The sequence below is a fragment of the Buceros rhinoceros genome, unplaced genomic scaffold (genome assembly GCF_000710305.1).
Source record: "Buceros rhinoceros silvestris isolate BGI_N320 unplaced genomic scaffold, ASM71030v1 scaffold6793, whole genome shotgun sequence".
NCBI lineage: Eukaryota > Metazoa > Chordata > Aves > Bucerotiformes > Bucerotidae > Buceros > Buceros rhinoceros.
This window is the reverse complement of record NW_010402937.1, coordinates 39,283-51,336: the sequence shown is the minus strand read 5'-3', so window position 1 is coordinate 51,336 and position 12,054 is coordinate 39,283. Positions and strand designations below refer to the sequence as shown.

At 43.9% G+C, this 12,054-nt stretch overlaps 2 protein-coding genes across 4 annotated transcripts in view; both read right to left on the bottom strand.

Moving 5' to 3' along the window:
- Positions 1 to 12,054, bottom strand: part of CLIP1 (CAP-GLY domain containing linker protein 1) — a 52,514-nt gene that overhangs the window by 12,921 nt on the left and 27,539 nt on the right. For all 3 annotated transcript variants that reach the window (XM_010132804.1, XM_010132801.1, XM_010132802.1), the window contains 7 exons: positions 11,655 to 11,712; positions 11,336 to 11,419; positions 10,143 to 10,299; positions 9,340 to 9,505; positions 9,033 to 9,248; positions 4,303 to 4,440; positions 2,525 to 2,631 (listed from right to left, as the gene is read on the bottom strand). In XM_010132804.1, coding sequence (XP_010131106.1) covers positions 2,525 to 2,631; positions 4,303 to 4,440; positions 9,033 to 9,248; positions 9,340 to 9,505; positions 10,143 to 10,299; positions 11,336 to 11,419; positions 11,655 to 11,712 — 926 coding nt within the window. The remainder of the gene's footprint in view (positions 1 to 2,524; positions 2,632 to 4,302; positions 4,441 to 9,032; positions 9,249 to 9,339; positions 9,506 to 10,142; positions 10,300 to 11,335; positions 11,420 to 11,654; positions 11,713 to 12,054) is intronic.
- GOLGA6L22 (golgin A6 family-like 22) lies at positions 5,735 to 7,597 on the bottom strand. Its single transcript, XM_010132805.1, has one exon. It carries the CDS (start codon positions 7,595 to 7,597, stop codon positions 5,735 to 5,737), a length of 1,863 nt encoding a protein of 620 aa, XP_010131107.1.

Here is a 12,054-nt window from a genome sequence, read left to right as displayed (position 1 = left end):
AAAAAAAAAAAAAGGAAGTGGGGGGGAGGGGGGGGGGGGAAGGAAGGGAAAAAAGCTTCAGCTCCACTTATTTAAGTCTGAGGTCCAAACATACAAAATAAGACAAAACAAAAGCTGAGGAAAACATGGATTTGCAGCTTTCACCAACCTGTGCTGCTCCTCACAGTAAGTTTATTTTCAATACATTTTTTAAAAATATTTTGCACACCTGCCTGTAACAGAAGTGACCAGCACAAGTTTCTGTAAGATTTGACAATGTCTTTCAAAAAGAGAGATGCTTTATTTCACTAAACAGGGATTTTTATGACTGTGTTTTGTTTTCAAAGGAGACTCAGCTCTCTGGTGTGCCAGCACTAGAGTTAAACCCTGACTGGAATATTAAAAATATTTTTATGCCTGTGGGAGGGAGAAGAACCCTTAAGTCAGAAACTTATTCAAGCACCTTAAAACACAAGAACTCTGTGGTCCATTCATGGGCACATTTAAACAAAAGGAAGCGTGGTTCACTTTTTCAGCGCATGCTACGACTAAAATTTTCCAACCACTTCTCTCTGGTCTCACCTTGACCGATGTCCAACCCGATCCACCTCAACCGGATGGAAGAGGTGAGCTCACATCGCTGAACACCGACTCAGCTTCTCTCGGTAAGGAGCTACTTGCTGCAGCAGGAACATATACCTATTTTTAACCAGGACGGTTTGCTGAGCTGCAGGACTCCCCAGTTCTCTCTTCTTTTTGCTTTCAGTAGTTCAGGGCATTGTCAAAAAGGCACACAAAATACTAGGGTCGGATGTGGGAAATGCCCCCCGGCGTTTAGTGCCGAGGGACTCTAAATGGTATCTGCAAGTGCTCTTGGCAGTCGGCAGCGCTAAAGGAATACACCACACCCAGCCCGCGTTTGTGCTTCTCTTCACCCCAGTTTTACACAGAGGCACCGGTGTCGCTCCCGCCTCCGACAGGCACTCGCAGCTCTGGAGGCAGCGGCAGTCCCTAGCTGCAGCCACAGCTCCTGGGGGCAACATCCTCCCTCTGCTCTCCTTCGCCCTGCCCTCATCAACCACCTCTCAAAGGTGTCCTTCTCTACCCGCCTGGCTGCTCATCTCAAAATGCCTGTTACCAAGCTAATTCCTTACTCTAATTGAAATGAGGCAACACACAAAATAATTATGACAACAAAGACAATTAAAAAACAACCAGACAAGCTTTCCCTTATCCACAAGGTCTCTTACAACTGATGATGAGACCCCACATTCAGCAACAGTCCACGACTAACGTTAACCCTCACAAAAATAAAATTAAAAACACCACCAAGTGATCAGGACCACGAGCACTCCTGTCAGTGCTGAAGACTTTCAAGGAAGCATCTTCTATAAATTACTTCTGCTTCACAAATTGCAGTCTAATATATTTTGTCTTCCGGCGATCCCGGAGCCTGGTAGCCCCTTGCTGTTCCAGCTCATCCAGAAGTTATTACTTTGCTCTGGCATTTCCAGAGCACTGGGGCAGGTAGGAATTGCTCACAGAATGAAATCCTGCCTTTCTCTCTGTACAAGCACGCAGAGATTAAAAAGCCAGCAGCAAAACCTGCCAGTCATACAGAAACTTAGCGTTAATTCTGGGTGCTGATTTCCTTCATGCCCTGCCTTCACCTCGGAGCAGCAGTTACGAACTGTCACAAAATGATTTACGGAACTAACAATAACAGTAATTAGCCAAAGCTGCTCTCAGCTCTCAGGCCAGATTCCAGCTCTCACTCCACCCATCAAGAAATTCCTCTTGGTGTGCAGGTGGGAACCAAGCTCTGAGATCTAGCACATCACCTCTCTGACAGCTGGGGCCGGGCAGCGCTGCGGGGTAGCAACAACCAGGACTTTACGCACGATGGCACACCAAAAGCTTTGATACGGTGGGATTCCACAGGGCAAATTACTTTATATCCAAAGCTTTGCAGTTAACTTGTTTGTGTACAGTGCTACACAGTCTTAGTTTGTAGTATATAAGAGGGAGTTTCTCAGATGAAGCAGCTCAAACAATAAACAATTAACTCTAGTTTTACCTACTACATAGAGCATTAGCACTGACCCAGTTAGAAAAGAAGTGCACAGTGGGGCAACGGGAATAAACTGGATCAAGCCATCAATGCAAAATAAAAGCAGAACCAGATTTTCTTTAAATAAAGTCACTTAAAACTACTTAACCCTCCAAGCATACTTGCAGTTAAACCCAAACCGTAAGGTGTTTAACCAATCTGGTGCCCTCAGGTGGCAAGACTCTGCACCTCCTCCAACAAACCAACCTCCAACAGTGCTTGGGACAAAGGATTTGCTTCCTTACCCTTCAGCAGCTCAGGAGCACCGCTCCCATTTCGACATCTATACACGTCAAACTAATATTTAATTGTGACCCAATATCTGCTTTGTAAGCGAGGATACTGGAGAGGAACTGAAAGACAATTTCTCCCAAAGCAAAAGGCAAATGTACCTACACAGGAATGGTTTAACAGATTTAACCTGGAAATACTTACAATTCCTTTTGAAGTTCTTCCACCTTCTTGTTCTCCAGATTTAGAAGCTCTTTTGATTTATTGAGTTCCTCTTCATTTTTCAGGTTGTTTTGTTTAAGCATGTCCAACTTAAAGAGGAAAAAAAGCCTCATTACACTAATGAAACTACAGTTCTTAGGTGTAGCACTTGGAAAAGACACTCAGCAAAAGGGGGGCCTGCGCTGAGCTGCTCCACTTTTCTGTCTTCAGTCCTTAAATTCATTCGGTCTGTACTGAGAAGCATTCATCTAGCGAAAACTGTTACGAGACTTCCTGCATTCAAGTCGAGCAGCACGAAGAACTCAAAGCCCATAGAAGAGCAGCTTACAGTAATCTGGTGTGTCTGCCCTGAGAGAAGAGGGGACGCTCCAAAGCGCCTCCCCTGTAAACGCTACCCGACCCACAGCACTTTTTAAAAAAAAACAATTAATTAAAAAAAATAAAATGAGCTGTTCCCTTGATCTTTGTTCCTCTAAGATAAGTGATAAAAAGTTCTGTTTTACCGTACCTTAATTCCTGAGAAACAGTAGGTTAAATGTTGTGCTTGCAAGCACAAGAAACTAATTCCTTCCAGAGATCTTGCTGCATGGCACAAACTGTTGTACATCTGCTTCCTGAGCTTCCATCTACCACGTAAACACCACAGGCTTGGAAGCCTTATTTGATCGCGTTCAGCGACACATCATATTACATAACAGATAATCCTCAGCCATTCTCATGGCATTACAGGACCCTGTGGATTATTTTTTAATCCAGAAAGTGAAAGCCCGCTATTATTAACATCACCACTTCTAATTCCTGAGTCGTCAGACCTCGTTGGAAACCATGACTGTGTCAGCACAAGCTGCACCACTTCGGTTAGCCCAGCTGTTCACTACCTGCTAGCTCCCATCTACCCAAAAGCCATCAAAAAGAGGCCACGGAGGGCTCAAGATCTGCCAGAAAGACACTGGTTCAACATTAGACAAGATATTCTGGGGCAGTGAGAACACTCTTCCCTTCTCTGAACCCTGAAGTACCACAAACTGGTGGGAGGACACGACTGAGGAACTGCTGCACACGTTGGGCTGTGAAGCTGTTGAATTTGTGCAGTGCACAGCTCCGCAGAACTCGTACCTCGTCAGACCACAGTCCAGATTAACAGAAAAGTAGAAAAAAAAAAAAGAGATTATACATTACACATGTCAAGATGACAAAGACTGAGCAAGGAGTTCATTACAGGTGAGAGCTGGAGCAGTGACTTCTGTGGTCTGGGAGCACTGTGAGGAGGAGCTTTGCAGCCCTTCATCGGAGTGTGAAGTCACCCCCATACTTATACCAGGGCACTGAAGCAGAGCGTTCTCTAAACAACTGACCCAAAGCTACACAGCAAGAGATGGACTAACCCTCAGCTCAACCCCTGTCTCTCAACTGTGTAATCTGCAAAAGCTGCTGACTGTAGCATCCAGAGGTCCCGGTACACGAGATACAGTTTTTTTGTTGCTGCACCAAGATTTAAGGGACACGACCTTACATGTTGTACGGTATTTGAAACCACACGTGAAATACAAGAGAACACGGGTCAGGTGGCTATATACAGCCCCCAGATTTCCCAGCAACATCCACTCCTGCAGCAGGTTGGCCCAAGCCAGTCACAGCTCAGTACTGCAGTGGGAAGACGACGGAATCGACTCTCGCCTAGTCCAACTCGCTGCAATTCAATAGTTGTTCCTTACAAACTAGGCAAAACTTTGTATATAAAAGCATTGAAATGAGATTACTTCATTCTGGAGTTTCTCGTTTGTCTGCCTAGAGTTCTCCAGAGAGGCCAAAGTCTCAATCTTTTCTTTGTGGATGGCATCCTTCTCTTTGGTCACCTTCTCCACAGCCTGGAAAACATCTTCTGCCATTTTCGCAGCCTACAGATAAAGCGGGGTGGGGGAGAAAAAGAACGTATTAGCAAAGGGACTTCTGAAAGCCAAAGATAAACCTTGTTCTTTGTGGATGGCATCCTTCTCTTTGGTCACCTTCTCCACAGCCTGGAAAACATCTTCTGCCATTTTCGCAGCCTACAGATAAAGCGGGGTGGGGGAGGAAAAAAAAGTATTAGCAAAGGGACTTCTGAAAGCCGAAGATGAACCTCAATACTTTATGCACAGCTCCACCGTTTGCCAGCTGCTTTCCAATTAGAGGACTTTAAGTGGGAATTTATTTGCATTTTGAAGCTGCATAAAGTATAAAAATATATGGATGTGAAAGGATTCCATTCCATGCAGAAACAGATCATAACCCCATGCTGGTGTTGCCACCGAGGAAGCCCGTTCCTTCTTTTTCAGTTCCTGGGTTTCTGACTAGCACCACTGAGATTGCTCCTGGACTTCTAACCACTTTAGAGAGTAGTAGCTCAACAGATATTCACTTCCAACAGACTGCTCTACTTTCACACAATCTGGAATTATAAAAAGCTGATAAAAATTTGAAAAAATTTAAAAATTAAATAGGAGAGGAAGCCAATTATCGCATTGTTTCAGTGCGTTCATTATGCTCTTGTGAAAGGAAATACGAGAATATTAAGGCAGGCATAACACCCTCCTATAGGGTGTCTTGATTCCATTTTATATTCAAAGTGATTTTACAGGCTTCAAGCCACACAAACAGGAACTCAAAACACTTCACAGAATTTGTTGGTGGTGAATACAAACCCTTCTGTGAATAAAAAGAACTGTCAGTGTCTTTAACAGACTGGAAGTCCTGCAGCGCAGATTTAAATGGTTCTCTCACGCTGTTTTTTATCCAGTTACACTCACAGGAGCAGGGTATGGGTTTATATTTGTCCGAGTAACTCAGATTTGTAGTTTGTTAAATTACAACACGGAATTGCACAAAGATCTACTCTAAACCCTTATCTATTGCCACTCCAGCTTTTAAGCTGCAGAGTGCTTCCACAGAAGGAGCTGCTCAATTTCTCCGGCCAGATTCAGGGAACAAAACTTCCTTTTATTCACAGTTTACGTTGTTTTCTTGCAACACTCAGCAACAACATCGGCTTTTAGAAATATTTTTAAAAAATATTAAAGTGTCTTTCAGACTCACAACTTGACAAATCCCCAAAGGACTACACTGAGAGCCCACAATTGCAGCCTGTTTGTCCTGAGACGAAGTGCTGACTGTGCAAGGCGGTGCGGAGAGGAACCCGCTGGTTAGTGCTCAGGGTTAGTACAACCGCACTGATCGCTTAACTAGGGCTTTCGATACCTCCAGTTTCTGCGCTACTGTTTGGGCCTGGAGAGTCTCAATGTCTTTTAGTCTCAAAGCCAGATTGTTCATCTCCTCCTGCAGCATCTGATTTTTGCCCTGAGACACCAGCAATCTGCCTGAGAGGTCACTGTTAGTTTGTTCTAAAAGTGCTAATTCCTCACGGAGTTTATAATAATCCTCAGAGAATTTCTCCTTCTCTTTCAGCAGTTCCTCCTTACTGGTGAGCAGTCTCTCCTGTCCAGCCAGCAGGCTATTGTTTTCCTGAAGTAACTTTATTCTCCCCTTCTCCGTCAGTTCCAGCCTCTCGGAGACGCGGCTGTGGAGGTCCTCGAGCTCTGCTTTTGATTCGGACAAGGAAGTAAAGTCTCTCTTCAGTCGTTCCATACTGGCAGCAAGCTGCTCTGTCTCTGCACAGAGCATTTCTTTTTCTTTCATTACTTCCACCAGTTTAGTTTCAGATTTTTCTTTCTGCTGAACTAAAAGTTCTTTCTCAGTCAGAAATTCTCTATTTTTCTCTCTCAGCTCTTCAATCTCCTTCTCTAAGGAGCTGACGTTGTTTTGAAGTTCCACATGTTCTAACAAAAACGATTCCTTGTCCAGTTTTCTAGCCTCCTTTTCTGTGGTTAAGTTTTCTTTCAGAGTCACAATCTCTCCATTTAATTTCTGACACTGATCTTGCAATTCAGTCCTCTCCCTGGCCAGCACCTCCCTGTCAGAGGAACAGCTCTTGAGTGAAGCTGCCAGGACCTGCTCAGCATGTGATACAGCTGCCAGGTCGTTTTCTAATGTTCTTCTGGCATCCTGGGCCTCTTTCAGAAGATCCGAAAGGTTACGTTTACAGCCTATGAGCTCTTGATTTTCCAGAGTCTTCTTACTCAGTTCTTCCTTGAGGGCTTCAATGGAGTCTTGGAGCACAGCATTCTCTTGGGCCAGAGCTCTCTTGGCCGAGATGTCCAGTTCATGCTCTCTCTTCATATCAGCAATTGCATTTGCAGAAGACTTGTTTTCATCGAGAAGCTCTAAGCATTTGTTCTCCAATTCCTTCTTCTCTTGGAGAAGAGCTTCACTGTGCTTTTCAGATTGCAACAACTTACAAAAAACAGATTCCTTCTCCAAGTTCAGTTCGTTTATTTTCTCAGTGAAGACTCTCTTGGCAAGTACAGCATCTGCCGTCGCCTTAGCAAGCTTTTCAGTAACTGCCTTATTTTCATTTAGAAGTTCCTCCTTTTCAGCCAAAAGCCTTCGTTCTGACGAGCAAAGCGCTTCTTTCTCTTGAAGTAACCGAACTCGTTCAGAATTGGATCTGTCTCTTGAGGCTGTAACTTCCTCAAGACGATGAGAGAGACTAGCAAGGGAATCCTTCAGCTCCACGGTGTCTTTCAGTGCTTTTTGAAGATCTTTACGTCCAGTCTCGAGTTCTGTTTTCATCTCTTCCGTTCTCACTTTTAATGCTTCGTTTTCACTAACCGCGTTGTCCGAAGTCACACGCAGTTCTTCGATGCTTTTAAGGAGCACCTCCTTCTCGGACCGCAGGCTCTGGCTTGTCTGCAGCAGACCGCTCAGTTCACTTTTTAAGGCGATATGTGTATTTTCAAGATCCGAGTGTTTACTTACGGCTGAATCTCTCTCTGCAGTCAAAGATGACACTTCCTGCAGTAGCTCTCTCTGATCTCTGGCCAGAGCCTCACAAGAACTTTCCAGCTTCTTAATAACAACATCTTTGTCTTTAACAGCTGCATCTTTCTCTTCCAGAAGTTTCTTCTGATAACTCTCCCGTTCTTCCCAGTCCTGGATATGTTTCTGATATACCACATCCATGGCAGCTTTGTTGGCCTGAAGTTCTTTCAGCTGTTGGAGCAAGGTTGACTCTGAAGAGCGGAGAGCATCATTTTCTTGAGTTCTCTTCAGAAGCTCTGCCTGGGCTGCCTCTATTTCAGAGAGCAGTTTGCTTTTCTCAGAGATCAGTGCTACCTTTTCTGTGCTTTCCTGCTGGCTTTTGGCCTCAGCTGCTTCTTTCTGCTTTAGGATTTTTTGATTTTCTGAATTAAGTTCTTCATTTACTGTTCGAAGTTGTTCGTGGTCTTGTTGCATTAACGAGATCTTTGATTCCAGTTCTAGGAGTTTCGATAACAAGGAACCTCTCTCTAATTTTAAAGTATTCCCCTCCTGTGCCAAAGTCTCTTTTTCTGACATCAAACCCCTCATCTTGTCTGACATTAGTTCAATTTCTTTTCTGGCTGATGCTAACACAGAGGTTAAGGACTAAAGAAATAAAGTCAAGGAGAAGGGAAAACAAAAATGAAGTCAAGCAGACAAATGAGAAATGTGGTTTAAGGGCAAACAGAGCTATTGTAAATTAACGAGTGTATACACTGACACACAGTCCACTGTGACAGCCAGCCCCGAGACTTCGGTACAGAACACCCACCACCCGCAAGAAAACCTTTTGGAGGTTAAATAATTAAAAATAAAATCATGGTTTGAAGGTTCCTCCAGACAAGACTTCATCTTTTTCTTAAAACCACTCCCAACACATTTTCTGAACGTGAGTTACTCAGAAAGAGCAGCCACAGAACGATTTCATAAGAATTTAAGGGAATTAAAATGGAGGGAGTTGTATAAGATACTGACTTCCAATTCTCCAATTCACCTTCTACATGCAATTCTCCATGATTCTGTCCAAAATACATTGTCACAACCTGTTTAATTCAAATCCCACATCAGTGGTGTATTTACAGTTAACTTGTGTGCCAATTTATACACTAAGTATTTTGCTACAGCATAAAACAAAGATTACAGCAAAAAACTAACGAGGGATGAAAGCAAGCAGTAATGTCACAGAAACAGGAGGAAAAAAATTACCCAATTCAAGGTACACACTGAATAGCTGCACTACTATGGGACCGTACTATGGAACAACACTTCAGGTGGGTAAACCTTTGAAATTAAATAGCTCACAACCTGTTTTAAAATCTGTGCCTTTAAAGAACAGAGAGTAACCCTTGGCTCCAGCTGATTGCACTGAGCCAGAGATCTGTGAACAACAAACGGTACCCCCAAAGAACCCTATTTCATGGGTTCCTGAGCAACCCAGAGAAGACAGCGGTGAGTCACGTGTGCTTCTCTCCCCTGGCCAACACTAACCCACCCTGGAAAAGTTCAAAAACTGAAACGCTGCCAAAATCTTACAATGAAACGGTGACCCAACAGATTTAAACTTCACATGACTTGCAGAGTAACCGCATGTACCTACTTTGGCCTCCGCCGCTTGCTTTTTCAGCTCCTCGGCCTGCGTTTCTAAAGCCTCGTTTTTCTTCTGGGCCATTTTCAGTGCCTCTTCGGCATCCAGCAAGTTCTGCTTAAACCCTTTGATATCTGCATCATGTTTAGTGATCATCTCTGAAGTTTCTTTCTCATACTTTGCCTGTAGATCCTTATATTGATTCTGACTGGTCTCGATCTGCTTTTTCTGACAGAAGACAACACAATTGGAGCACAGTGAAAGCAGAGCGGTACAACACTGCAGGCAGTTCATCAGCACTTCGGGAAGTTGCTCTTACCATGTCCATTAGCTGGTCCTGCAGATTTTTCAGTTCTGCTTGATGAATCTTGAGAGTTTCTTGCTGACTCTGCTCAGCTTTCTGTGTTGTCTGCTCCACACTCTTCTGAAGCTGAACAGCCTTTTCATTCGCTTTTGTAAGCTCAAGTTGTATTTGCTCCAACTGCCTAGAAAGAGCAAATAAAAGAACATTACTTTTTGCTGACAGCACGACAAGCACAGAAAGACTCTAAATCACGCTGAAGTTCTATATTCTGTCTAAGCATTTAGAAAGAGATTTAATTATTTAAGATATAGAGACTGTGCTGCTAAATTAAACATACACGAGTGAGACGGAGGACTTGCTGTGTGCAGAGCAACACAGCTGCCCCCAGCCTGGGGTTTTGTAAAGGCAAACAACAACTATGTCACATACAATTTTTACTTGAAACAAGACACATTTTCTCTTACTAGACAAGAATGTGACCCAAGATTTTATACAAACAAACAACCCAGGCTTATTAGGTAATCAAATAATTATGAAGCACAGTCACACCACAGCCTAGATTATTAAAAAGGCCTTTTACTCTGGGAGATGAGAAGCATGTCACCTCAGAATTTCAGAATGGTGAGTGTCAGATGCTCTTCACATCACTCTGAGGAGATTGTTTTGACTAATTTAGTTTGATAGAATAAGTTCACTTGTCTCATCAACGTGACACTCGGGAGCATCTTGTTCAGATATTTAGAGGAAAGTGAAATGAGAAGCTGGGAGTGCAGGAGCAAAGAACGAAATGTCAAACTGTTCCGACACTGAAGGAATACCTTTCTTTTGACCGGAGCTCATCGTTCATCTTTGTAAGCTGGGCAGAGCTGTCTCCTGAAGACTTCATGATCTCTGCAATATCATTTTCAAGCTTGGCTTTAGCTTCAACCAGCTGCTGTTCTCTCTCTTCTCGCTCCTTCAATTTCTTCTCCATCTCTGAGCAAGACAAAGGTTAGCAGTCTAGTGAACTGAAGAGAAAGGGTATGCACAGACTAGCTGGGAGGTAGTAAGAGCTGTACACAGAGTCATATTGATGCTACAGAGCTTGCAAATCACCCCTTTAAAATGAAAAATTATGACTGTTTGACTTTTGAACTGCAGCAGACAGTTAAAAGAACTCTTCAGAAACAGTAAAAAAGCAGCTAGTCCAGAAATCTTCATTTCAGAAGTGATTCACTTCACGGCAGGCCATTAGAAGCCGACACGGGTTCTGCCCATATCAGAGGGTGATCAAGAAATACAGTAAGAGAAGTAAGTAGACCTCAGAGGAGAGACAGCTCACCAGCTATGCAGCAGAGCAGCGCAAAGCAGACAATAAAAGCAACATGAAGCTATGGCAAACAAATGGCTCAGTCCAGGGCAGGCACTGCCAGCAAGGGCAAGGGCAGCCCTCGGAGGGGGGCTTCTACAGTCCCAACAATGCCTTGAAACGGTTGCTTACAGTGTACAGAATCTTTCTTAATTTCTTTCTATGTTGGTTTTAAACGGAGACGTACAGCTAGAAAGATACAGGAGGGCCCCTCCGGTGAGACAGGAAGAAGGAGACAACCAGACTAACGCAGAGTCCTTATGGTGTCCTTGAAAAGAAAACACTACTTATGGACAAGGCTCCTGTGAACTCACCACCGTACATTTGTAATGCTTCAGTCTGGTCCCCACACCTTTGTCTGGGACCTGACCATCACCACAGCATCATTTTGTGGTAGTGTCAAATAAGAATTAACTACTCATTTGGAATACACTCAACCAAGAGATCTTCTGCCTTACTGAACTATCTCCTTAACATCACTGTCACTTCGTGGTGTCATTACCCACAGTGCCGCAAAGCTGTTTTCTGCCTGGAGGAAAGGCTTTCTCTGGAAGGGATGCGCAGATGCGGAAGCGTTCCCTCCTGCGATGGCAAGCTGTGCGGGAGGCGTATGAAAGCACAAAGCTGGCGCGCTTAAAACATTCCACTCTGATACCTCCTTACCCGTCAAACTAGACTTCAGCTGCTCCAGTTCTGAAGACATGAGCGTAAACTGCTCTTCTTTCTGGTTTAGTTTTTTTATTGTTTCTATGCAATAAAATTTTGAAAACAACGTTAGTGACTACTCAGACACAGGTAATTCCACCTACTTGCCAGGTTTATTACTCTTCAAAGGAGAAGCTGCAAATAACCCTTTCCTTTCCATCGCTGCCGGAACCCACTGTACCACCAGCGTGCATTTGAAAGTGCAGAAAACCCCCTCTATTTTGCAGCATTTCTTTTCTGCCGGTGTTTGCTTTGTTTAGTTTAGCAGCAGACATACCTTGCATAGCTTGTTGAACCTTTTCTGCTTCATCAGCTGCATTAGTAAATTTTTCTTTCTGAAAAACAGATAAAAACCCAAGGTAAGGTTTGGTAACAGCAGCAAAATTCAACCAGTGTGTATGGAGCAGTTTGCCTGTAGCTCAAGCAGATCTGAAGTGTTAAAATTAGTTTGTTAGCATATTCAGCAACACAAGGCAAGATTTTCCCTGGCCATGGCAGCGAGTCCCTAAACACGCGAAACAACCTCTGCCTCAGCTGATGTGGCCACAGTGCCCAGTGGAGGAGGCCTGATTTCTGGTCTCAACACAAGAAGCTATCCACGCTGCTCACAGGCTGCTCAGGGGCCATCTGCACCCTGTGACCAATTCCACACACCAGTGCTTTCCAGTTTTTCCAGC